The sequence below is a fragment of the Littorina saxatilis genome, linkage group LG8 (genome assembly GCF_037325665.1).
Source record: "Littorina saxatilis isolate snail1 linkage group LG8, US_GU_Lsax_2.0, whole genome shotgun sequence".
In the NCBI taxonomy this organism is placed as follows: Eukaryota; Metazoa; Mollusca; class Gastropoda; order Littorinimorpha; family Littorinidae; genus Littorina; species Littorina saxatilis.
This window is the reverse complement of record NC_090252.1, coordinates 16,860,598-16,886,744: the sequence shown is the minus strand read 5'-3', so window position 1 is coordinate 16,886,744 and position 26,147 is coordinate 16,860,598. Positions and strand designations below refer to the sequence as shown.

The 26,147-nt window shown below is 40.4% G+C and overlaps 4 protein-coding genes and 1 long non-coding RNA gene across 12 annotated transcripts in view; 2 read left to right on the top strand and 3 right to left on the bottom strand.

Annotated features, from left to right (window-relative positions):
- Positions 1 to 4,189, top strand: part of LOC138972924 (uncharacterized) — a 6,765-nt gene extending 2,576 nt beyond the window's left edge. The window contains exon 3 of the mRNA XM_070345590.1: positions 3,749 to 4,189. Within this exon, the coding sequence (XP_070201691.1) occupies positions 3,749 to 3,819 (71 nt within the window). The 3' untranslated portion in view covers positions 3,820 to 4,189. The remainder of the gene's footprint in view (positions 1 to 3,748) is intronic.
- Positions 1 to 26,147, bottom strand: part of LOC138972919 (uncharacterized) — a 93,759-nt gene that overhangs the window by 46,058 nt on the left and 21,554 nt on the right. The window lies entirely within an intron of this gene.
- Positions 5,814 to 25,747, bottom strand: LOC138972921 (immunoglobulin superfamily member 22-like). Of its 2 annotated transcripts, XM_070345587.1 has the most exons (4): positions 25,395 to 25,747; positions 22,902 to 23,207; positions 17,615 to 17,914; positions 5,814 to 14,846 (listed from the first exon to the last, which is right to left on the bottom strand). In XM_070345587.1, exons 1-4 carry the CDS (start codon positions 25,438 to 25,440, stop codon positions 14,638 to 14,640), a joined length of 861 nt encoding a protein of 286 aa, XP_070201688.1. In that variant the 5' UTR covers positions 25,441 to 25,747; the 3' UTR covers positions 5,814 to 14,637. The 2 variants fall into 2 exon arrangements, with proteins under 2 accessions (XP_070201688.1, XP_070201689.1); XM_070345588.1 differs by lacking the exons at positions 5,814 to 14,846; positions 17,615 to 17,914 and adding an exon at positions 21,766 to 22,184 and having other exon boundaries at positions 25,395 to 25,455.
- LOC138972922 (immunoglobulin superfamily member 22-like) lies at positions 19,256 to 20,686 on the bottom strand. The gene is made up of 3 exons (XM_070345589.1): positions 20,388 to 20,686; positions 19,842 to 20,144; positions 19,256 to 19,575 (listed from the first exon to the last, which is right to left on the bottom strand). Exons 1-3 carry the CDS (start codon positions 20,401 to 20,403, stop codon positions 19,256 to 19,258), a joined length of 639 nt encoding a protein of 212 aa, XP_070201690.1. The 5' UTR covers positions 20,404 to 20,686.
- On the top strand, positions 19,357 to 23,758 carry LOC138972926 (uncharacterized). Its single transcript, XR_011457815.1, has 3 exons — positions 19,357 to 19,496; positions 19,882 to 19,960; positions 21,908 to 23,758. It is a non-coding gene; the product is annotated as an uncharacterized lncRNA (long non-coding RNA).

The following is a 26,147-nucleotide window of genomic DNA, read 5'->3' as shown; positions in this document are numbered from 1 at the left end:
AGTCTACACTTTGTGTTTGATGGTAGAATGGGATATACAGATTACAACACTCGTGGTTTTTTATATGGCTTGTATTTCAGTCAAGACCCAGCGGGAATATCAATCGAGAGCCACTCGCCAGAGGCTCGTGTCTCCCGATGATATTCATCCGCTGGGTCTTGACTGAAATACAAGCCATATAAAAAACCACTCGTGTTGTAACCTATACATATCCCATGACCTACCTTCTTTGTCTCTGTAAATGTACTCCAGGTACAGTTCTTGTATTTCCATTGTTCTTTTGTTACATCTATGATGTAACTATTGCACTCTTATAACACATACAATAGTGGATAAATAAGGGTGCACGAAATACATCATAGCTGGCTCTACTTTCTGTCGTTCTTGACATTCCAAAGTGCACATGTACCTGTCGACCGGATGTGCAAGGGGTAACCACGCTTTTGAGAACTTGCACGAGAGTCGTTCAGTGCTATTGCTGAGTTTTAGTCTCGACTTGACGAGACTATCATCACAACGTCATGGATTTCATGACGTCTGTCGTCCATCGCGTCATATTATGGGGACGTAATCTGTTATTTGCTGTTTTATTTCTCTCTTGTGATCAACATGACAAGCCGTATACATGTGTTTGAGTGTGTGTGCTCGTGCTGTCAACTAAAACAGAAGTCAAACTAGCAATCGTTAAAAAGCCAGTCAGTCCGACCAGCACTGCTCAGGCTATGCTCATGTGAAGTTACAGCGTGCCCGGTACACACGCCCTTATCGGTACATCATCGACTACGATTGTTCTCTGGACAAGCTGTTTGATGCATGTTGCGAGTATTTCTAGCTCTTCTGCGGTGCAGTAGGCCCTACAGACGATGAAGGTGTCCACGATCTCAGGTGATGCGTGTGTAATCACTGGGTATTCAGTCAAATCCGTGTAAGAGGCTTTCAACTGACGGGGACAACCAAGCCACCATTATGCACTGACTTGACATAGATCAACAGATGTGCCTTTAGAATAAGGTATGTGCAGAGGTGCCTCATCTGAACAGACAACTAAAGCTTGATGTTTCCGTCACACTTTGTCTTTTAGATCTTCATGGGATATACAGGTTACACTACACGTGATTTTGTATATGGCTTGTATTTCAGTCAAGACCCAGCGGGAATATCAAAGGGTCTCACTCGCCAGAGCCTCGTGAGTCCCTTGATATTCATCCGCTGGGTCTTGACTGAAATACAAGCCATACACAAAACCACTCGTGTTGTAACCTCTATATATTTAATTTATTGTATAGTCTTATTCGTCATGCTACAAAACCTGAAACCATCAACACAGTATGTCGCAACGTGTTGTTCTGTCTCGAATCCTGGACATGTTTGTTCTCTTGGTTTTTTTTCGTTCGTGACCCCAATCCCCCTTCTCCCTTTCCTCGCCGGATTGTTCCCTTTGCAATGCGCCGACGGCCTACGCAATACATAATTCGTTCGTTCGTTCGTTCGTTTGTTCGTTCGTACGTTCGTTCGTTCGTTCTCTCTCTCTCTCTCTCTCTCTCTCTCTCTCTCTCTCTCTCTCTCTCTCTCTCTCTCTCTCTATCTCTCTCTCTCTCTCTCTCTCTCTCTCTCTCTCTCTCTATCTCTCTCTCTCTCTCTATCTCTCTCTCTCTCTCTCTCTATCTCTCTATCTCTCTCTCTCTCTCTCTCTCTCTCTCTCTCTCTCTCTCTCTCTCTCTCTCTACCTCTCTCTCTCTCTGTCACTGAACCCCCAAACAACCAAAGGCATGATGATAACAACTAGACAGAAACGACAGAACATAATCTCCACGTTTCCCAATGTAATTGTCAATGTTGACATTTTTTCAACAGTCAACCATCATAAAGTGTTGGGAGTGACCATCGATAACAACCTGTCATGGTTACACCACATCGAACAACTTTCTAAAGTCATGCCCAAGAAAGTATACATTATCTCTTATCTAGAATTAAGCACTTCCTGAATTTGGAAGACAGGAAGTTATTCTGTAATGCCCATATCCAATCTGTTATTGATTACGCATCAATCTTATGGGATTCGGCAAGTGATAATTCACTAAAACCTATAATTAGATTACACAAACGAGCGCTGAAAGTAGTCTTATTAAAGAAAACAACCCTGAGTTAGTTAGACTACATAAACGTAGGCATTCTCCCTCTGAAGAAAAGACTTGGCTATAGTAAATGTACCCTTCTTAGCAAAATTATCACTTGATGTGTACCTGAAACTCAAAATGTACCCACAATTTACCATGAGGAATTCACACCAATTTATGAGATTGAACACTCCTATTCATCGGATTGACCTGTTTAAATCCAGTTATGTTTATTTAGGTAGCAGTCTCTGGAACTCTCTTCCGACATTCCTGCGGAAAACTACCAGCACAGGTAGTTTTAAGAGCAGATATTTGTCTTATGGAAGGAAGTCAAAGTAAATGATATGTGTCTTAAATGGTATTAATGTTTTGTATTAAATATGCCCCTCTCCTCTGTATTGGTATAATGTACACAGACCCTTTTCAAATGAAGGGACTTAAAAACCAACCACTATGTAGATGTGTGATGATTTTTGCAATGTCTTGCTTGTTTGATTGTTTTTCTTTAAATTGCAATGTATGGCTTAGAGCATGATGTTGAATAAGTGCAAGCTGCTCTATACCACTTAATTCACATCAATAAACTCGCAATTTACCTCGATGCAATGCATGGTGTGGACATAATTATGTATAATGGGTTCTCACTTTAGTAATCTGTTAAACTGTAGAATGTTAGTTTTTCTATTTGTTATCTTGTATTTTTATTTCGTTTGTGTAATTAGTCCCTCTTTAGGTCGAGGGCTAGATGTAAAAAGGCAGACCACGGCTTAATCTACTACCCTCAATAAATACAGAATTGTCATTGTCATTCTCTCTTTCTTTCTCTCTCTCTCGCTCTCGCTCTCTCTCTCTCTCTCTCTCTCTCTAGATGCCTTATTTTTACCTTTTACACGTTTCAGTAGATACATGTACTTAATTAATTTCATAACATGACTTATGTAACAATGCTACATTGTTATTATTTGCAACGTAGTTGTTCCATTGATTCCTCAGTTCACAGAATTTTTCTTTCCTCGAAGTTGCACACGTTTTTGCTTGATTGATACAGTTTTCATTATGCCTTTGACAATAATATGTCATGTTCGCTTGTATGTATATTTTTGTTTGTTTTTTTAGTCTGTTAATCGTTTGCTTGTTCATTGTTTGTTTTTATTACTTCTTTAATTGATATTCCAACATTTTTTAAACGTATTATCATTAGATTAAACCCTCCCATGGGCGAGGGCTGGATGTAAAAAAGCACCTGTTTGCTTATGCCACTACCCTCGTAAATAAAGAATTTGTCATTGTCATTGTCATTGTCATTGTCATTGTCTCTCTCTCTCTCTCTCTCTCTCTCTCTCTCTCTCTCTCTCTCTCTCTCTCTCTCTCTTTCTCTCTCTCTCTCCCTCTCTGTCGCGTGCGCGAACGCGCACGTACACACACACACACACACACACACACACACACACACACACACACACACACACACACACACATACATACACACACACACACACACACACACACACACACACACACACACACACACACACACACACACACACACACACACACACACACACACACGAACTAGCAGTTTGTCAATGTTGGTTTTCACATCTGAATATGGGGGTTCTTGTGTGTTTCAGATGATTACGAAGTTGCCGTGTTCAAAGGCCGTCAACAGGTTACGAACAGCGGGTATGGCATCGTGGTTTAACCCTTTTCGCCTCAAGAAAAAAGGGTTTGTTCTAGTCCCTGTTACCTCCTGAGGGAAACAAATTCAACCCGCATTGCTCCTAACTCGTTGTTTGGAGTTGGAGCTGCTTTGTACTCTATTTTTAAATATAGCGTTGGGCTGGACACTTGCTGAGAAGCTGTGTGGTATAAAACGTGCATGCATTGCCACCATTCCATACCACGAGCTGGCCGCTGTTTCTTTTGCATGGATATTTCTCGTTCGTCTGTTTAATGTTATCATTGATCTTGGAGAATACTACTGTCATAATAGACATCTGAAGAACATTGACAGTATTGTGAATGTGTCACTTATTTTAAGTATAATGAATAACAAGTCGCGTAAGGCGAAATTACTACATTTAGTCAAGCTGTGGAACTCACAGAATGAAACTGAACGTAGTCCGCCGCTAGCACGCTTTACTGTACCTCTCTTCGTTTTAACTTTCTGAGCGTGTTTTTAATCCAAACATATCATATCTATATGTTTTTGGAATCAGGAACCGACAAGGAATAAGATGAAATAGTTTTTAAATCGATTTCGGAAATTTAATTTTGATCATAATTTTTATATTTTTAATTTTCAGAGATTGTTTTTAATCCAAATATAACATATTTATATGTTTTTGGAATCAGGAAATGATGAAGATGAACGTAAATTTGGATCGTTTTATAAAAACAATTTTTTTTTTACAATTTTCAGATTTTTAATGACCAAAGTCATTAATTAATTTGTAAGCCACCAAGCTGAAATGCAATACCAAACCCCGGCCTTTGTCGAAGATTGCTTTGCCAAAATTTCAATCAATTTGATTGAAAAATGAGGGTGTGACAGTGCCGCCTCAACTTTTGCAAAAAGCCGGATATGACGTCATCAAAGGTACTTATCGAAAAAAGGAAAAATACTTCCGGGGATATCATTCCCAGAAACTCTCATGTCAAATTCCATAAAGATCGGTCCAGTAGTTTAGTCTGAATCGCTCTACACACACACACACACACACACACACATGCTTGTATTTGAGTCAAAATGGGGCTTTTTGCAATACATGGTGCAAATGGGTACATCACTTTCTTACCATATTTCAAACTCAAGCTTTGGCTCAAAAAGGCAGGAATGTGAGGTGAATTCATGAACAGGTCCTGGTCAAGTATTCATAAAAAACAAGCCAAGCACACACAGAAATCAAAATGGGGCGTTTTAGAAAAATGGGTTTCTAGAATTGTGAACCCATTTTGTCCTGACATGAAACACACCTACTTTTGGGTTCGTACACACATTCACAAAACACACTGACATTTGGGTTCACACATGTTATAGAAACACAGACACCTGGGTTTATACACTTCAGTCTTTTCTCTTAAAAACCTTTAAGATCCTACGCTAACGTTAGGGGTCTCCCTTGGTCCAACGTGTGTGAATGTTTTGTGTGTGGACTGTATAGTTATCTGATTTGAACATTTTGCATTATGTATGCATTTTAATGTGCAAAAAATATTCTTGTAATTAATACTGTGGTATTTGTAGAAATGATTGTATACTTTCTTTTCCATAAACCCCAAAGGATATGGGTGGATAATTGATCTGTTATCATGCAAGAACTTTGACTTTTGCCTTCTTTTTGTAGGTTTTAGATTGTGTTTGATGATGATTATTACATAAATCCTTCAGTTCACATAATAGAACCAAATGTTCCATATTTGACTAACTGAACACGAACCCGAAAAATATTTGCTTCATACCTGAAATACAAATCTTGACAACTGGCCAATATAAGGTAAGTATGTTTTTTTGTCAGGTTACTATGAACACTTTGAAAAGCAAATAGTTTTGGGATTCGTGTCCAGTTTGCAGCAGGTGTTATGTGGAAATTGTTCATAGATCTGTGTGTGGGGGAGGGGGAGGAGGAGGAAGATATAGAACCATTTGCTGCCCATTGTGATATCACACACTGAAATGAGTACAGACTGCATCCATGGTTTTTCGTGGTGTGTTTTATTCAACATAAGAAAAAAAGGTAAGTATACTGAGTACACTTGAATCGTTCAAACGGATCATGGACAATTCTGTGCTATACAGCAGTACCTCTCCTAACTCCAACAATAACAACAAACCATATGAGATTTCTTTCGTCAAAAAGTTTCATCTACTTGTGATCCATGACATTACAGTATGCTAAACAAAAAAATTAAAACAATTAAATAGAATATTTTTTTTTAAATCCTTTTCACACATAAGAGCAATCTTTCCTTGTTGACTGTTGCAAGACTGACATAAGCTTTGTTTGTTTGTTTATTTGTTGCTTAACGTCCAGCCGACTACGCAGAGCCATATCAGGACGAGGAAGGGGGGGATGAAGGGGGCCACTTGTCAAGCGATTCCTGTTTACAAATGCACTAACCCATTACTTGTGTCCCAGCAGGCTTTAGTAAAACTAAATTAATACCTACTGGAAGATTACCAGTTTCCAGTATGTTAAAATAGGCTTAACCTATCTACTGCTGGACTTACATCAGAACACTAACAGATTAAACTATACATGAATCGCGAGACAAGCGGCAAGAGAAGAGATTTTTGGAAAAAATACAGGTGAATGAGCAAGAAGGCAGAAAAAAGAAAAGAATTCATGAAGAAAAAGAGAGCATGACAGGAAAGAGGAACCAAAAATCTACCTAACAGCAAACTAGAAAGCTCCTGCGGTTCCAAAAACAGGAGGGGCCTTTAATTTCATAACCGCAGTGCCCCACTGCGGGACTGACATAAGCTGCCAAAACAGAAAATTGTAACCCCATTAATCTTCAGAAACCCTTTCTGAAAGGGTGTTCACTCACAAATAAGGCCTCACTGTTGCAAATCAAATACAAACAAAACAAAATAATAAAACAAACAAAACAAAACGATAAAACATGGCATTTCAAAATCAAAAAAACTAATATTTTTTTCAGTAAAAACTAAACCATAACATGATGAGATTCTCAAGCCAAAGCAACTACAATTTAAGTCGTGCATTTCAGTAAACATTACATTATCTCAAAGAGTGAAGAGTTGGTTGTTTTTTTACTTTCTAGGTACAATACTGCCCTTTTGTAGTAATGATCACTGATAATTTCACAGAACACGTCAAGATAGATTGAAAATCAAAACGCACACACACGTCTATTTCAACATAAGAATTGGAGGCGTAAGTTGTAACCTCATTACTTTTCAGAACCCCATTCTGTTAGGGTGTTCCCTGTTAACTTTCTTGTTGACTGATGCAAGACTGACATAAGCTGACAAAACAGGAAGTACAAGTGGCTTGGCAAAATGTATCCTGTAATAAAAATGAATCTAACCTGAAAAAAACACCACTAAAGAGTGCTAGTGTCTTGTGAATAGTAGGAAACTACCAAAAAAAGGGAAAAAAAGAAACAAACAAACAAAAAGTTACATTAAAAATAGCTTCACAGAACATAATAATAATAATAATAATAATAAATGAGCATTTATATAGCGCAACATCATAACTTTACAATTATGCTCTTTGCGCTTGACACATTTAAAATTCAAACACAGTTATACAAGCATTTACATCTACATTCATAGTCAGCAACGCTTGATTAAAAGCATACACCATCAAACATACATTACAACAGATTCTTCCACTAATAAAGTAATAAAAACATGAATAAAATAGGTAGTAAAAACAAGGAAATACCAGCTGAATACCCTTAATCAAACAGAACATGTTATTAATACTGAAAAACAGCCCTAAATGTGTATACACATTATCACATTATCACTAAAAACATAAGATTGATTGAAGTTTATTTAAAAAAAGAAACACCCATGCAAAAAAATGTCAGCATAGAAATTGGATGCATGACTGTAGTGTAACATTCTTTTTCACAAACCCATTCTGGCCGAGTGTTCACTTGAATGCACACCCTTATTGTAGCAAATCAAACAAATACACCAAAAAAACCTTAAAATAAGATTTTTGCTGACCGCTGAACACTTTAGTTACATATTTTCAAACAGCAAAGAAACATTACATAAATATAGTTAATTTTAAACAGATTTTCCCCTCACAGTATTAAGATAGGAGATTTTCCCGCCAAGACGTGTGACACAGTCCTTCAAAATAAAAAAGTGAAAATGATATTTCAGCAAAATTTTAGCTAAAATATAACACAGCGAGATGTTCAAGCCAAGTCAACTGAAATGTAAGTTTTGCATTTCAACCGTACATATCCCAAAGGGTGAAGAGTTGTGTTTTCTTTTCTTACTTTCTATGTACAATACTGCCCTTAATAAGTATTACAAATAATTTCACAGAAAAAAAGCTGGATAAAATCAAAACTGCATACTAACGTCTATTTTAACATGAAAATAGGATGCAGAAATTGTAACCCTATTATTTTTCAGAAACCCATTCTGACAGGGTGTTCACTCAAATAAATCTAATTGTAGCAAATCAAATAATAAACAAAGCAAAATGATAACACAAACAAAACAAAAATCAAAGAAACTAATATTTCAGCAAAATTCTAGCTTACAAATAACATGCTGAGATTCTCAAGGCAAAGCAACTAAAATTTAAGTCATGCATTTTAGTGAACATTACAATCATACTCTCTCATTTTTTTTTTAGTTTTTTTTTTTTTACATTAGAGACTTTAAGAAGGGCTACCACATTCATATGGTTGGCATTTTCGTGGTTGCAAAAGACACTCGGCGGGGGAACACCATGTGTCGCTAGTACAGCGGTTAAGAGGACAGAAGAATTTCGTTTCGCTGGTCGCACCGGTTCAGAAGTGTCGATCAGATAATACCAGCTGCCTCACTTCTGCTGAAACGCATCAGATACTCAGGCCACAACTCAACACATCATAAACTTTAACTGCTTCATGCATTTTTCTCCTCTAGGCGGCTTGACCAGCCGACTGAAAAGTTGAGTCGGCCTGATGTTTGGGTCGCCATCTTGAAATTTCTTTCGTCTGCTCAGTCACTCACTTACCCAATTCAAGCCTGCTTTACGGCTTTTTAAACTTGATTTCAATGATAAATCGCGCCTAAAGATGTCAGAGCATACATCGATTACACAAGGTAGGCATATTTTATGACTATTCGAATATAAAACGCGACCGAAGTCACTTTCGTCAGAATGACCAATTCTACAAATTTCGTTTCTCTTGGCGAAGCGAATTTCTGTTCGTAGAGATCGGAAGTCACGTGTACTCAAAAAGGTGTGACGTTTTACAACCGAAAATGCCAACGAAACGAATGTGGTAGTGCTTCTTAATCTCTCTATTATCCCAAAGAGTGAAGAGAAGTCTTTTTACTTTCTATGTACAAACCTGCCCTTTTGTAACAGTAATTACTTTTAATTTCTGAGAAATTAAAAATTAAAACATACACACACGCCTTGTTCAACATAAGAACTGGAGGCATAAATTGTAACCTCATCATTTTTCAGAAACCCATTCTATTAGGGTGTTCCCTGGAATACTGCCTCATTGTAGCAAATCAAATACAAAAATAACCCACTTAAAATAAGATTTTTGCCGACAGCTTAACACTTTAGCCACACTGTCAAAAACCAATCAAAGAAATAGCATAAAAAGAGCTTTTCAACAGAATTTGCCCTAATAGATAAAGATTGAATTTTTTTTTCAAATTAAGACTCCTCATTAGAGGTGTGTCACAGTCTGTCAAAATCAAATCAAAGAAAACAATATTCCAGGAAAATGCTAGATTAAATATGGCATGATGAGATTTGCAAGCCAAATCAACTTTCTTTTTTGATGTACAATGCCGTGACTTTCATAATTATTATAACATAAGAATGTAAGATTTAATAAAACCTGCAGATAGATCATTGCCGTGTGGTTACCGTCCTTGAAAATCACATTCTGAGAAAATTGCATTTGAAAGTTTGTGAAGTGTTTTGCTGCGCACAGTGAAGACAGATTGACAAACCAAGAGTATGTGTGCATGCGGGTACTTTTCACTGACATTTTCTTATACTCCAAGTGCTCTTCACAATCCCCTATCAGTCCAAAGTTGCACATATGGACATCAGACTGTTGCTATAACACTCAATGAAACATCAAGTACAATGATTATGATCAGCTGGAAAAAAGGCGTGTGGAATTTTACTTGCTACTCTTGATGTTCTCAGTTTTATCGCAGGAGCAGACATGTGGTTTCTGCTAATTCTTGTTTCCATTGCACAAAAAGTGGCCGATTTTTGATCGGAAATTGCTTCGAAGTAAGCATTATTTTTTCCAAAACTCATGGAACTTTGCCTTTAGGCAGGACGTCAGTCGGGCTTCTGCCAAAATAAACTCTAGACATAATGTTTCCCTGACAATTTCAAGGGATTCAATGATCTAGAGGGAGAAAAGAATATACATTTCTTATTGGTGAAATAGAGTCGGGATGAAATCCAAAAGATTTAGCCCAACATTTGATTCACCGGAAAATGCACCTAGTTGTTGCGTTCCTTGAATGAGAAAAGTTGGATTTTGCAACGAAGCAAATATCTAAGTCAAAATATCATTGTTTCACCAAGAATGAGATACATGAGTGGGAGATGGGTCCGAAGTTCGATTAGCAGTACTTTAGGATGTAACTGGGACAGTCAAGGTGGAGTTTATGTGAGATAAACAAGGCCTGACGTCCTACCTCTGTACCTGTTATTCAGGCGTCGTGGACTCGACATTCACACCGACCGCTAGCTTATTTTTCTTCGTTGCTCGATCTGCCGCAAGTTGTAACTTCCCCTGCCTCTTGCATGATAGACACCCGCCGAATTTATCTTTTAGAGGCCGAGTTGGGAGAAATATCGCTGTTTGAGACGTCGAACCGATTCGAAATAAGGTTCGCGTGTTTATGCGGATGTGGTGCGCGCGAATGCGCAGAACTACTTCCCGGCTGAAAGTTATTGGAAATGACCAATCAGCGAATAGATTTTCAAAGGTAAAGGTCACTTTCCAAATATGGAACATTTTGCAAGTGAAAGTAGCGTTCGCCAGCTCTTGTGTTGCGGCCGTTGAGGGACACAAACGGGCTTTATTTCCATGACTGTGACATCGTCAACAAACGGAAATTCCCGCTGAGTACGCTGCATGCAATAACTTTGACAAACTCATCGACATGTTGCTGCTGCTCTGCCATGAAAAAATCGATTTTTGTTATAAGTCTGCATATTTTTAGCATTCATTCACTTTGCAAATCATCACTTTATTGAAAAAAGAGGATGAAATTGACAAAATAAACATCATGCAGTTATTCTAGGGTGTTCAAACTGCCTAAAAATGATAAAAACCCAAATCACATCATGGGACCATTTTGGATCAAAATTCCGTGCCACCTCTGCCCTTAATCCATGTAGTGTAGTCAATTGTAGGGGTTCCATGGTGACATTGTTATCAAGATGAAAAGAAAAGTTATCTGAAAAATATGATTTATTTCTTTTCAGGTGACGATGATTACGTCCCGCAGTGGGGCACTGCGGTTATGAAATTAAAGGCCCCTACTGTTTTTGGAACCGCAGGAGCTTTCTAGTTTGCTGTTAGGTAGATTTTTGGTTCCTCTTTCATGTCATGCTCTCTTTTTCTTCATGAATTCTTTTCTTTTTTCTGCCTTCTTGCTCATTCACCTGTATTTTTTCCAAAAATCTCTTCTCTTGTCGCTTGTCTCGCGATTCATGTATAGTTTAATCTGTTAGTGTTCTGATGTAAGTCCAGCAGTAGATAGGTTAAGCCTATTTTAACATACTGGAAACTGGTAATCTTCCAGTAGGTATTAATTTAGTTTTACTAAAGCCTGCTGGGACACAAATAATGGGTTAGTGCATTTGTAAACAGGAATCGCTTGACAAGTGGCCCCCTTCATCCCCCCCTTCCTCGTCCTGATATGGCTCTACGTAGTCGGCTGGACGTTAAGCAACAAATAAACAAACAAACAAACGATGATTACGAGGATCAAGTTGGGCCTGGCGTGGAGGGTGAACGGGGCTCCAAGCTGGTGTCTGACAGGGACCCTGATGCTCCCATGGGGTCGCCTTCACGCGGCGGGAGCGTTTAAACAGAGCTACCCCACCCCTTTACTTCTCTTCTTTTGTCTTATTTCTGCCTTACCAGTCCTTTCACCTATATTTCCTTCCAAGAAAACTCTCCCTACTATTCCCTGCAGTTTTCCAATTCTTTTCTTGTTGTCTTATTTCTACCTGACCGGATCCATCACCTTTATTTCACTTACCAAAAGTCTTCTTTTCCACATCCTTATTTCTCTGCACCCCGCATGTCGTAAGAGGCGACTAACGGATTCTGTTTCTCCTTTTACCCTTGTTAAGTGGTTCTTGTATAGAATATAGTCAATGTTTGTAAAGATTTTAGTCAAGCAGTATGTAAGAAATGTTTAGTCCTTTGTACTGGAAACTTGCATTCTCCCAGTAAGGTCATATATTGTACTACGTTGCAAGCCCCTGGAGCAATTTTTTGATTAGTGCTTTTGTGAACAAGAAACACTTAACAAGTGGCTCTATCCCATCTCCCCCCTTTCCCTCGTCGCGATATAACCTTCGTGGTTGAAAACGACGTTAAACACCAAATAAAGTAAAGTAAAAGGGATCCTGATGACGACCAAGTTGTGCAGCCTGAGACTGATGAGTCTGACTCCGACTGTGATAGCGTAATGTATCCTGCCCTAGTTACACCTTGCAAACAAGACAAATCTAGAGCTGATCCTTTACATGTTGCAGAAAAAGCTCCCCAGGAAAACAAATGGGGTAAAAAACATTCATGCAAATTTTGTTCAAAAATGGTAGTAAAAATGTCGACACATTTGACAAAGGTCCATGCTCACGGAGCGGATGTGGCGGCAGTTTTGAGACTTCCCAAAGGATCCAAAGAGAGAAGGAACGGGTTTGTAAGATTGCTCAATGAGGGAGACTATAAACACAACTATGATGTGTTGGAAGGCCAGTCCGGAACAGTCATTCCAAAGTACAGAAAAGCAGGTCGCCAGGTAGGTCAACTTTCAGCCTGCAGGTTTTGCCAAGGGCTATATGCCAAGTCCCTGTTGAGTAAGCATTTGCACAACTGTCCACAAAATCCAGATCCAAGTAAGCACTTGAAGTGGGGCGAGTGTTCCAAGGTAGGATCATACATGCTTCCCATTGGAAAAGAAAAGAACAGTGCCTTCTTTCAAGCTGTTGTTGGAAGAATGAGAGATGACGCCGTCATGAGAGTCATAGCAAATGACAGTCTGATCATCAAGTTTGGTTCCAGGTTGTTCTACAAAAAAGATGTGGAAGAACATACCAGGGGCAACATCAGCAGCCGGCTGAGAGAACTAGGGCGTTGTGGTAGACTACTAATTTTTTCCCCCCAAGCATTTTTACCCATTAAAAGATCCACAGGCAAAAACATTGCACAAAAGAGTCTTTTTATGTGTTTTTGCTTGAGGCAGGTTTCATGGTATCAGGCCATTTTGATAGTCTCAGATTTGTTTAGTCTTTTAAATCCATATCTGTGAGAATCTGCTGTATTTGTTGTATTAACATGCAAACTAGTTGTTGTTTAAATACTTTTTTGAAAATAAAAGTTGAAATTTTTGATAATGTGTTTATTTATGTGCGTGTGAATGGTGGCGATCGTCAAAATACGGATGGATGAATTTACTTTTGCCACAGCATCACTAAACAAAGAACTAAATTCCAACACACACATGCACAAGTATCAATGCTGTGGTGGTTGAGAGTGCCAGAACACATTGAAATGATTGTTTTTCAACAACAATCGATATCCATAACACAAATTCTAACTTATACTAGCTCCGCAAAAAAAAATGTATGGGGATTCGGATCTGTCCGTCGGCATAGCGATATCAAGAGCATCGAAACTAATTGTGATTTCACAGGACAAAAACACAAGTTTACCTAATTTTGTATACTGTAAATACAAGTTTGTGCACCCTTGAAGTGAGTTATAATGTTGCCGAGGTCAATTTGCCCTTGATCGACGCACGGTGACCCGAGTTTCAAAGTTGCGATCCAATCCGTCTAAACAATCTAGCGATCGCCACATTTTTCTTTTCATTCAAAAACTAACCGTTTGGGGAGGAAGTGACGTCACGTTGTTTTACGTTGACGCTCGCGCTCGACAGAAAAAGACCGCAACAGTTTTTCAGTTAAAAAAATCGCAAAGTAATTACATTTTCTGAGGTTTTCTAGTGTCCGTCTAGTAACAATCGCTACTCTAGCGATCGCCACTGAGTGTTGAAGTCACATTTAACTCCATTTTCGACTGTTTTAAGAAACTATTTTGACGCTCAATCGTCACGTTTCAGTGTCGAAACACGTACTGTGCATTTGCAATCAGCCGGTGTGTCCAAACTGAAATGCGAGTGATGCCTCGATTTGTGGCGATCGCTCACGTGGTTGACGGACAGAAATACCTTCTTAGGGGGTAGGGGAACAGTTACTCCTCCATACAATAATGGTGTTCACAAATGATTGCAAACTTGTCTCTTTATAAACTGTTCAGACATGTCTTCTCTTCAATAATTTTCAGTTTTGCTCGGTTTGTTAATCAGGAGCACCCTGCAGTAAATGTTTCATCTGTGACAATGCTCGAAATGTTGACGTAATTCCAATGCCCATATCCTTCTCTTGTTATCTCATCTACCCAAAACCATTGAAGATAGAAAGACATTTATTGAACAAACTAGATGCACAACACCAGTCTTAACACGTTTTGTTCTTACATGTATATGAAAATATTGATGACGGCTGCCACACGGAAATAGAACTCATCTCCAGTGACAAGTCCCTCCAGTGTCCTCGTCGTCTGTGGTCTTGTCAGCGCGACTCCATGTCATGCGCATGGCCTCACGCTTCTCAATGATGTAGCCAGTGATGGGCAAGCCTCCGTCATCTTGAGGTGGCTTCCAGTCCAGCTGGACAGAGTCGCGGGTGATGGCCTTTGCTTCCAAAGGTCCCACTGGTTTTCCCGGTGGTCCTAGGAAAACAACATGAAAATTTCATTAAGATGAATTACAAACAACAAAAGATAACTTTGAAGCTCTAAAGGGAAGCATTATATGAGACATCATGTATGGCATAAAAAGACTTACCACAGAAACACAAACACAGAAAAGAGAATAATACATACAAATACAAAGTACAACACAAAGTACCGTATTTGATGAACTACAAGCCGCGACTTTTTTTCAAAAATAATCGCATTGCGGCTTATAAAAAGATGCGGCTAAAACGTTACCTAAACTTGAATAGCATTCACCTAATGGAAGTCGCCGCGGATTTTCATTTCGCTCGATTAGCGATTACCGGTACTTTATTAGCTCTCTACTCAAGACTCGGCGCTTTTCTCTTTCTTTCGCGAATCTTCGTTTGTCAACAAGTCGTCGTGACAAGATAGCGTACAGAGAAACATCGGATGTATCAGGATCTCGCGCGTGCGAGATTTCGTTTTTTTGTGTCTCGCGATAGTTGGAGGAGCGAGAGCCGCCATGTTGTGTTTTCGTCTGCTCGAAATGTGCGCAAAAGTCGTAAATCATCCCAAAAAAGCTTATTCCGGGCGGGACTACATGTGTGTGTTGGTTACAAATTGTGTGTGTGATATTTTTCTTCAAACTTTATCACTTTTCTTCTTTGTTTCACTTGTTTATTCTCGGAGCCGATTTTGCCAAATACCGTACTTTCGTTGCCTGGTTGTTTTGATTGATTGACACGATCTGATTATATTTTTTTCGACGGCGGCTAATATAGTGACGCGGCCTATACGTGGCTCGTCCCAATTTTTTTTTTTAAAGTCGGGGGTGCGGCTTATAAAACGGTGCGTCTTGTAATCCGTCAAATACGGTACAGTAAAACCTGTCAAATAAGGACACCCTTGGGACCAGACAAAAGTGTCCTTATTCTGCAGGTGTCCTTATTAGACAGGTGCAAGTAAACGCGACAAAGTCAAGTTGAGAGAGAGAGAGAGAGAGTACTGCACATGTACATGTACATTTATAAGAAAAACAGAAGCTGTTTAGATTAAACAGAGAAACATTTAATATTGACTGTTGTAAAACAAGTTTAAAAGCTTTTTATCATATCAACTCTATAAATTTAAATTGTTAACAAGAAGAGCAAACGCTCGATCGAGTCACTTTCGCAGTTCTGAATATTATATGAGGCATCAGATGGACAGGAAGAAATTGCTATTCACAACACAATGAGTCACGTTCACATAAAATTTGAGCCCGGTCACTTTTATAGTTTCCGAGAAAAGCCCAACGTTAAGTTGTGTGTTGCCGAACAGAAAAGGCTAGTTATCTCCCTTGTTTTTCTGATAACGTTCGTAAAAGGCTACAGATGTAAATACTTTGATGTAAAGAATAATCCTACAAAGTTTCAATCACATCCGATGAACTTTGTCAAAGATATAAAATGTCTAATTTTTCCTTTGACGCTGACCTGTGACCTTGAAAAAGGTCAAAGGTCAACGAAACCATCGTTAAAGTGTAGAGGTCATTGGAGGTCACAACTAAACAAAATATGAGCCCGATCGCTTTGATAGTTTCCGAGAAAAGTCCAACGTTAAGGTGGTGTCTACGGACGGCCGGCCGGACGGCCGGCCGGACGGCCGGACGGACGGCCGGCCGGACAGACTAACACTGACCGATTACATAGAGTCACTTTTTCTCAAGTGACTCAAAAAGTTACTGGATCTCATTCATACAACACATTCACATTCACTTCATTCTGCACTCATCAGCTTTTGAAAGAATTTGTCCAGCGTTGTCTGAGTGGACCATTGATGGCAATGTGATTCGCACGTTTGGTTGAAAACCACTCGAACACGGCGTCATTTAGCTCTTCGTATTCGGTTGTCTTCTTCGAAACCCATTTCTGGTCAGCACGTCCGTCTCCCGATTCCCACAACTTCATTATTTTTTCCCGATCGACGCTGATTTTCGAAATCTGCGTTCTCCCACACCCAAGCTCTTGTGCAATCGTTCGGCATGATTTCCCACTTTCCAGTTGTTTGACAACATTTATCCTTTGTTCTAAAGTCAGCGCATTTCTTCCTTTTCTTGAATTTGAATTTCTTGCTGCCATCTTGTTAAACACGAATCACTCTTTCGAAGAGAAGATACATTCACTCATACACTTTCACTTCCGTTCCGCCGAACACGTTCCACGCGTTGGATTGGCTGCCTTGGAACTCTAGCAGCCAATCAAATGCGTCGACTTAAAACACTCACCAAGAATAGACTCTATCAGTATTCCAAGCTCTCGTAATCTCTCGCAAACTTCAGAGCATAGCAAAGCATGCGGTACAACGATCTCGTGCGAGCTGCACAAGCCAAGGTTCGAAGTTCTCGCGATGTTCAAAGCATAACAAATAGCGTGTCTCGCGAGAGCTGCTCAGATACCGACTAATATCAACTGATCGATTTATCGTCTTCTTCGTCGATCGAACTTCCCAGCTTGCTGTGGATGTCCGTATTTAGCAGGTATATGACTTATTATGGACCCAAAATACCTGTCCGCGTCCGTAATGCCGAGGTGGCCGTAACGTACAGGTGTTTTACAGTGTAAAGCAGTCCGTGCCGAGACTGACTGTCCGTATTCTGCGAGTGTCCGCTAAGTCCAGTGACCGTATTTGACAGTTTTCACTGTACAGAGTTTCGCAAGCTGACAAACATTTTGCTTTTAAACTAAATAGACTTTTTCAACTTGAGATTGACATAAAAAAAAAAGGACACAGTGACTTACCAACAGGCCTCTTTGGTGTAACAGCATCCGACTCAAGCGGTTTGCTGGTTCCCACTTTGTTGATGGCGAAGATTCTGAAGTAGTGCTTCTTGTCTGTGGCCAGGTTCTTTGCCTTGGTCTTGGTCAAGTCACCATCAACAATGGTCACCTCTGTCCAGGTTTCCTGGTTCTGCGACACCTCAATGCGGTAGTTAAGCACAGGGGCACCGCCATCATCTCGAGGCGCACGCCAGTCAAGGACAACACTTGTTGCATCCAAGTGACTGAAGTAGACGGGTCCCGTAGGAGGTTCAGGAACAACTGGAAGATATGTTTGATAGATGGTCAATAAAATGAGTACATCATTACCAGCTATTGTGTTTTCAGCGTAGCAATAGGGCCCGATATTTAGACGAGACAAGTATAATGCCGACGAGTCGAAGACGAGTCGCATTATACTTGTTCGAGTCTAAATATCGGACCCTATTGCTACGATGAAAACACAATAGCGATTATATAGCTATTCTGACATTAAATTCTGTGTTAAAATCATGTTTTTGTCAGCAACAAGTACCAGAATGGTCCATTTCGTTGAGTGCAGACGATGGTTCCCTTTCCGCATGAAGCCACGGAAATAACCGAACATTGAAAAACCCACGGACATGTATTACGGAGAAAACTCGAGATAACCGGATGTTTAGCATTACGTCAATATGCTAGGAATCATATGACGTCATGACGTATCATGCTTGCCTACGTATATTGTATGTTCGAAAGTCTGACTTCTGTTGGGAATTCGCGTGGTGAAGACTGCGGTAAATCTGCAGATGATAAGAGAACAAGGATTGTCTCAGAAGAAACGACTAAATGTTTCAGACCAGTAACTTCATTTCAACATTGCACTATACAATGGACGTTCTATGTGACAGGAGAGTTTGCTGATTTTGTGTTAAACATTGGAGAGATCGTCTGCTAGAATCAGAGATAGGTCGCTTCAGATTGCAGCTTCTGGAAATTTGCTATCGACATTTGTAACTTAGCTTAAAAACATTCCCGAGAAGAATTTCAAGTTTGTAAAGCTGAAAAACATTCCCGAGAAGAATTTCAAGTTGTCAGTGTATGCTGTTGTCGATAGAAACATCGCCGCGTGGTGCAGATGTGTAAACCAGAACCATGCGTCGGCCATTTTACTCAATATGCTTTTGGATGCCATTTTACTCAATATGCTTTTGGATATTGAGTAAAATGGCCGACTTCGGCAGCAATATGCTTTGATGATAGGAAGAGACTATCCAATCACAGCCCCCGAATTCCCCCACGTGTTCATCAGAATAGCTATATACTGGCATAATAGCCATATCATTCAACAAAGATGTTGATTCCACTAACATTTGTATCAAAATGATTAAATATTGGAACAGCTCTACTGAAAAAAGACAACTGCTGACTTATCTTTTTTTGCTGTAAATGACATTATTGCTGTGGTGTTGTGATTGTAAACTTGTGCAGCCCAATTGAAACAGAGTAAATATTGTTGTGTTCTAATCGTAAACTTGTGTATCAATTCTTGAAATACCATGCTTATTGTATTGTCTTTGCTCCCTACATTGGACTCCATCAATCAGGACAACCATTGCAAAAATTCCACAGTTCAAAACCAAATCAAATGACATTCTCACCAGCTTCCCTTGTTGGTTTGACCAGCTCCTTCATCTCAGTTTCTGGCCCAACTCCCTCCTCATTCTCGGCAGAGACACGGAAGTAGTACTCCTGTCCAGTCACCAAGCCATCCACATCTAAAGTCGTCACTGTGCCCTTGGTGGTTCCGGCCTTAACCCATGAACCCCAGTGCTTGTCGCGACGCTCGACGATGTAGGACTTGATCGGCAGTCCTCCGTCGCTGGTAGGTGGCTTCCATTTCAGCGACACTGCTGTTTCTGTGACGTCTGTTGCTGTCAGTGATTCTGGGGCTGATGGTTTCTCTGCAGAGACAAGGAGAGATTCATTAGTTTATAGCTATGGAATTACATATTGTGTGGGCCAAAAGCAAGTTTAGAGACTTGAAAAATGATAAAATTCTGTTGTTCCAGCTATGTCTTCAACCACAGCCATTTAAAATATGTCACGAAGTCTTGGTTTTGAGCCTATTATGTAAACCTTCATGTCTTTCTTTTCCTTAAATAAACACACACAAAAACAAGAAAAGCTTGGAGTTATTAAAAGTTATCAGAATAAAAAGCATACTCACTGTAAGGACTCATTGGTGTGATGGCATGTTCCGATTCCAGAGGCTTGGACTCTCCAGCAACGTTCTCGGCCTTGACCCCGACAAGGTCCTGTCCTTCCTGCAGAAGGAGCAGGTCGCAGGTAAGACGGTCGCCAGGGACACGCTCCACCAACGTCCAGCTTGTCTTCCACGTCTCGCGCTTCTCCACAGAGTAGTGAGTGACTGGAGATCCACCGTCCTTCTCTGGTGCCTTCCAGGTGACCTTGAAGCTGGTCTTGGTCACGTCTGATATCACCAGAGGGCCTGTAGGCGGTGATGGTGGGACTGTTGAGAGAAAAGTGGGGTGGTTTAGTAAGTGTGTCACTGGTTGCCTTATCTTTTTTCAACTGACAGGTTGGGTCATGCAAAAAATATACCTGTGGAGTCAAGTAATGATTGCACATCAGAAAGCAAAATGATATTTTAAGTTTGATGTGAGAACTAGCTGTAACAACGCTAAACTGATTCAACAATGCTTGCTGACTAATCCTCAATCTACAACGTCACTGAAATTGCAATTCAACTCACAGATAGGCTTTTCCATTTTCACTGGTTTGGCTGTCTTCTGCTTTTCGCCAATGCCCACATCATTCTCTGCGGACACAGCAAAGAAGTAGTCCTTCTCTCGCTCCAGATCAGCGACAGTGCACCGAGTTCTGAAGCTCTCGACTGTGGTGACCTTCTCCCATTTGTCTGTGCCCTTCAGAGACTTCTCTATGATGTAGCGACGGACCCTGGATCCGCCATCGTTCTCTGGTGGGGTCCACTCCAAGGTCAGGCCGTCCTTGGTGATGTTCTTGATCAGCAATGACGCTGGTGCATCAGGAACACCTAAAGTTTAACAAACATTAGTCAATTTTGTATCAATATGTTTAAGACACATACGTTCAGACAAGAGACAGTAGACCAATGTTGAAAGAAAATATTACATTGGAACCTTTCTAGTAAGACCCTCCATTATCAGACATGAGACCAGCAAATGTTCAAAAAGTAGGAAAGTAAGCCGGGGTCCAGGGGCCGGATAGGCCCCTGGTGGGGTCCAGGGGCAACGCCCCGGTAGGGGGTTCAGGGGGGCTACGGAAAATGAATGCTAGAATTATAAAGGCCATTTTGGGGCCTCTCCTGATAGCAAAAAATTAGATCATGCCTTTTTAAAAAGCTATACAAACCACAAGAATAATATGTTTTAGCATTTTAAACAAAAGTGTAATTTATAACAATCACACACACACACACAAAACTGACTTGAAAACTTTCAGAACCAACACATTTTTTTCACCAAGTCCGTATTTCACCACGCAGTGGCCGTTGTCGCACCACGTGCACACGGCCTGACCGGGAATGGATATCTTGGCGATACTGTCGCCAATGAGCTGGCGCCTTTCTTTCTTGTTGATAATGACAGTCACTTCTTCTGACAGCCAGTTGGCTTTCCATTTGTTTTTCACACTTTGGTCGTCGATCGTAAGAGCTTCCACAGCCGACAAAACAATACGGAATCCAGACGCCATGATGCTACTTTTTTCACCTTCGGCGTTTGGAGATCGGCAGCCAATCAAAACAACCCGCAAACCGCCATCGGTGAATAATTAGGCCTAGGCGATACTGCTATGGGTTCACGCGAGTGCTGGGGTGTGAATGCACTGACTTCAGACGCAGACAGCTTCAGCTGAACGGTTCATACCACCACCACCACCCCCCCTTTTTTTCTCAACGAATTTGCATCGATCTCAAGAATGGTCTGTGAGCTAAGGAAAATATCGGAATTCCGATAAAATTCGGACCAGTCCCATGTCTGCATTATATGAGACTCCCTCTACTACAAGACCTGAATTGCTCACATGTTTTCTTCACAGTGTCACTAAATTCACCTCCATTATAGGACTCTCTCTCTATTAAGACCCACATTTCTCAAACTCTACTGACATATCACAATCCCTTCAGCTATTGCTCCATATTTGCAAACACTCGCAGTCCAGTTATTTCAAAGGTTTTCTTCTTATGAAAAGAGACTTTTCAAACACTTACTGAGGATCTTCTCTGGGCAGATGGGTTCTCTGGACTGCAGAGGCAGGCTCTGTCCCTCAGCGTTGACTGCGATGATCTGCAGCATGTACTGGCTGTCCGCAACAAGGCCGGTCAAGGTCACTTTGGTTTCTGTCGTCTCCTGGACGGTGGTGAAGGTGGAACGAGGGATGATGCGGGTCTGAACGATGTAGTTGGTGATGGGCGTGCCACCGTCGCTGTCCGGAGCGGTCCAAGACACATCTGCTGATTTATCTGTGACGTTGGACACGCGCAGGCCTGTTGGTGCTGATGGCACATCTGTCAAGAGAAAATTGTGTGATAAGAGTTTGAATGCTGAAGTACTGTTGGTTAAAGACCTGGGGAGCATTGAATGACAATGGGATAGTGAAAAGTTCAGTTTCACGAATGATCGCATTTTAATGATGAGGCTAGACGATCATTACAATATGTGGAAATTAAAGCATGCATGACTCTGGCAACAAAACTTCAAGGATTTTTATTTCTCTGCTGCACTTTCTCTGTTCAACTTGAAAAGAAAAATAGTATATCAAGATTATTGTTTAAGCTGCCTAAATCTAGTTTGTTTGTTTGCTTAACGCCCAGCCGACCACGAAGGGCCATATCAGGGCGGTGCTGCTTTGACATTTAACGTGCGCCTCACACAAGACAGAAGTCGCAGCACAGGCTTCATGTCTCACCCAGTCACATTATTCTGACACCGGACCAACCAGTCCTAGCACTAACCCCATAATGCCAGACGCCAGGCGGAGCAGCCACTAGATTGCCAATTTTAAAGTCTTAGGTATGACCCGGCCGGGGTTCGAACCCCGACCTCCCGATCACGGGGCGGACGCCTTACCACTAGGCCAACCGTGCCGGTTCTAAATCTAGTTAAACTTCCCTTGTTCCTATCAATACATTTTCATGCCAGGATTTAATGCTCTTCATTGAACAATACTGACATTTCTGCTTTGAGACCGAGTTAAAGTAAATCATTCCTTAACCCCAACTCACCATAAGGACTCTTGATCCTAACAGGCTTGTCCATCTCCAGAGGTGGACTGGGCCCAGCCTTGTTCTCTGCCATCACACGGAAGAAGTAGTCTGACCCAGTGGTCAAGTTCTGGATGGTGTTACTGGTCATGTCGGGACTGATCTTGTCCACACGGCTCCAGGTGGAGCGAGGGAACTCGCGCTTCTCCAGCACGTAAGCTGAAAGCGGCAAGCCTCCGTCATCCTCTGGAGCGCGCCACTCGATGGTGGCTGACGTTTTGGTGGTGCTCAGGACCTTGATGGGTCCTTGTGGTCTGGATGGTGGCTCTGGAAAAACCACAAAGGAGTGTTACTGCACTTTGGCAAGAACAGTGTGCATAAAATCAACATAACTCTGCAGAACATTTGTTTCCATTACAAAATAATTATGAGCAAATGTACAGGTTGTCAAATGCTTGTGAAAGATAAAACAGTTAAGATGCACATACAAGTTCAGTTAATGCTTGCAATTCCTGAATATCAGAGACCAGTGCAAACTAAACAAAACATCAATTCTCATAAACATGTTCGCTTTCCGTCAATGTTCTCACCGACGCCATCTTTGTTTAGCAGGCTAAAGTCGACAGCTGAATCGGCCCGTTCATGAATTTTCGGAATGAAGACACTCGGTGAAAGGGAAACTTAGTCCCAAATGGAAAGTTCATATTCGGGTCGAAGGTCCACTTCCTTCGATACGGAGGTTATGTTGTCATTATTTTATCGGAGATTTGATCTGGAAAATCGACTTTAGGGTTGTAGGTAGGACTTTACAGATCGAATCCAATGGAACCACAACAACTACTCTACCCCCCCCCCCCCCCATTTTTTCTCAACGGATTTAGACGATTCAGAAAAATGGTCCTGGGAACGAACTTTTGGGCGGAATTCCGCCAATTGGCGGAAGAATCTCATCCCTGATTTCAGCTTTGTGGCTTAAAAATTAATTAATGACTTTGGTCAAAATCTGAAAATTGTAATCAATTTTTTTTTTTTTTACATAAAACGATCCAAATTTACGTTCATCTTACTCTTCATCATTTCCTGATTTCAAAAACATATAAATATGTTATATTCGGATTAAAAACAAGCTCTGAAAATTAAAAATATAAAAATTATGATTAAAAATAAATTTCCGAATTCGATTTAAAAACAATTTCATCTTATTTCTTGTCGGTTCCTGATTCCAAAAACATAGATATGATATCTTTGGATTAAAAACACGCTCAGAAAGTTAAAACGAAGAGAGATACAGAAAAGCGTGCTATGCAGCACAGCGAAACCACTACCGCGCTAAACAGGCTCGTCAGTTTCACTGCGTTTTGCACGGCGGACTACGGTCATTGTGAAAAAATGCAGTGCGTCAAGTAATTTGAAGCCTCCCTAAAATGGGGTGTTCAAGCTAGACCTTTTTAAAGGGCAATTTCATAATAACACGATTTTAGAGGTTATCAATTTTTGCACAGAAAGAAAATCAAAATGATGTGAAAGTGAAACTTGGCACCATTACTTTGTCCAAAACAAAGCACCAATAATACAGTGAGTGTGGTTTGTGTGCATTATTCCATTCCAGTTTCCACAGCTTCACATTACTATTGCAATTTGATGCAAGCAAAGAAAAAGAAAGCTCTCAATACTAAAACCATGAATCCTTTGTTCAGATCTAGTACGGTACTTCCATAGTTGTTTGTTTCAGCTACCCCCTCCCTCTTCCCCATTGTTCAAACTTACAAAGATATTTTTTTTAATGAAATTCAAGTGCCAGAACTATGGGAGAGATCCCCCTCCCCCTCAATCTCCAGTAGAATCTTTGACCTCATGAAAAGGATTTACCAAAGAAGATTCTGACAGACGAGTGATCGCATTTGGGTACATCTGTGACTTTCTGTGCGTGTTCAACACATTTTAAAAACCATCCGAAGGCAAATCTTGTTTAAAACAACAACAACAACAACAACAACAACAACAACAACAACAACAACAACAACAACAACAACAACAACAACAACAACAACACGTTTTTGAGCGGATTGTTGAGATTCGGTGCTTGATGACGATAAAATAATTTTTCTTTGAAACTAGCATTTAATCTGAACTGAAAGGGCGAGTGGTATTCAAACTCTTAGTCCGGTGGAAATCTGGTTCAAAGTCAATAAAAACGTCAATGGAATATTGTTTCTAACACTTACTTATTGAAGGGTTAAATGTTCTTAACAATATTTTCTGTTTGAAAAACAAAAACAACAAACATGCTGAAAACGCATGAAAAGTCACAGCGCCATTTGCATTTGCCGTCTAGATAGACTACATTGACTCATTGACTCGATTGAGCGATCAGTCGCATCAGTGTGAACAGTTGCTTTTGCAATAACAGAAAGGTACATTTGAACCAAATATATATGCTAATGAACTATTAAAATACCAAAAAGACAAGGCGAATCATAAAATATATAGGTGAGGAAATGATAAAATCCTTACTTTTTTCCACACTGCTTTGAAGAGTCCATATCATTTTTGGCGGCATCAGGAAGTGACGTCATGCAGAGCGAGTCTAGAGAGTGACTTCCCCATAACCAGGAAAAAACCGATTCGAAACACACTTCGGTGTGTGAAATCCGTAAACACAGCTAACCGGAAAAAATGTCAAAATGAGACATCCTGTTCAAATCAATTTTTTTGATGATAAAATAAGATTTCCTGCATTGTACATGCTTTGAAAAAAATGGGTTCCTAAAATGAGACCCCATTTTTTTTCAGAGCCCCATTTCAAGAGGATGTTAACTGCTCTGTGACCTCACTTTGACACGATTACAAGCACACACATACACACACACACGCACACACACTCACACACACACACACATACACACACACACACTCAAAACTTGACTTTAATGTAAAAAGTCAGATACAGACGCGCCTATCTTATGCTACACATACAAGTAGTACTGGTTCATCACTTGATTATTGCTGCTTAATAATAAAGCTTGCAATGATTACATACAGACTTAGAAACAAACATGGCCCTACCCCCTCCCCCGATCACACTCACAACCCCCGCTTTGTTCTCCCTAGCGCGTAGCCATGTTTTATAATATGTATTACACAACAGTACTCGTTTCAAACAGGAAAGCTATCAACTTCAAATGTTATTTACGGAAGCAATGTGCGATAATTCGAATTGTATTGGCAATAAAGACTTCTTTGTTCTGCTGATAATGTTATGCCAAC

What these genes read in the sequence shown, in the direction of transcription:
- LOC138972922 (XM_070345589.1), bottom strand. An exon ending in CACACCAATGAGTCCTTACA is followed by an intron (nt 19,576 to 19,841) that starts GTGAGTATGCTT and finishes TTGTCTCTGCAG; the next exon opens with AGAAACCATCAGCCCCAGAA.
- LOC138972921 (XM_070345587.1), bottom strand. Translation starts at nt 25,440, where the DNA reads ATGCCGCCAAAAATGATATGGACTCTTCAAAGCAGTGTGGAAAAAA. An exon ending in TCAAAGCAGTGTGGAAAAAA is followed by an intron (nt 23,208 to 25,394) that starts GTAAGGATTTTA and finishes TGGTTTTTCCAG; the next exon opens with AGCCACCATCCAGACCACAA. An exon ending in TAGGATCAAGAGTCCTTATG is followed by an intron (nt 17,915 to 22,901) that starts GTGAGTTGGGGT and finishes CATATCTTCCAG; the next exon opens with TTGTTCCTGAACCTCCTACG.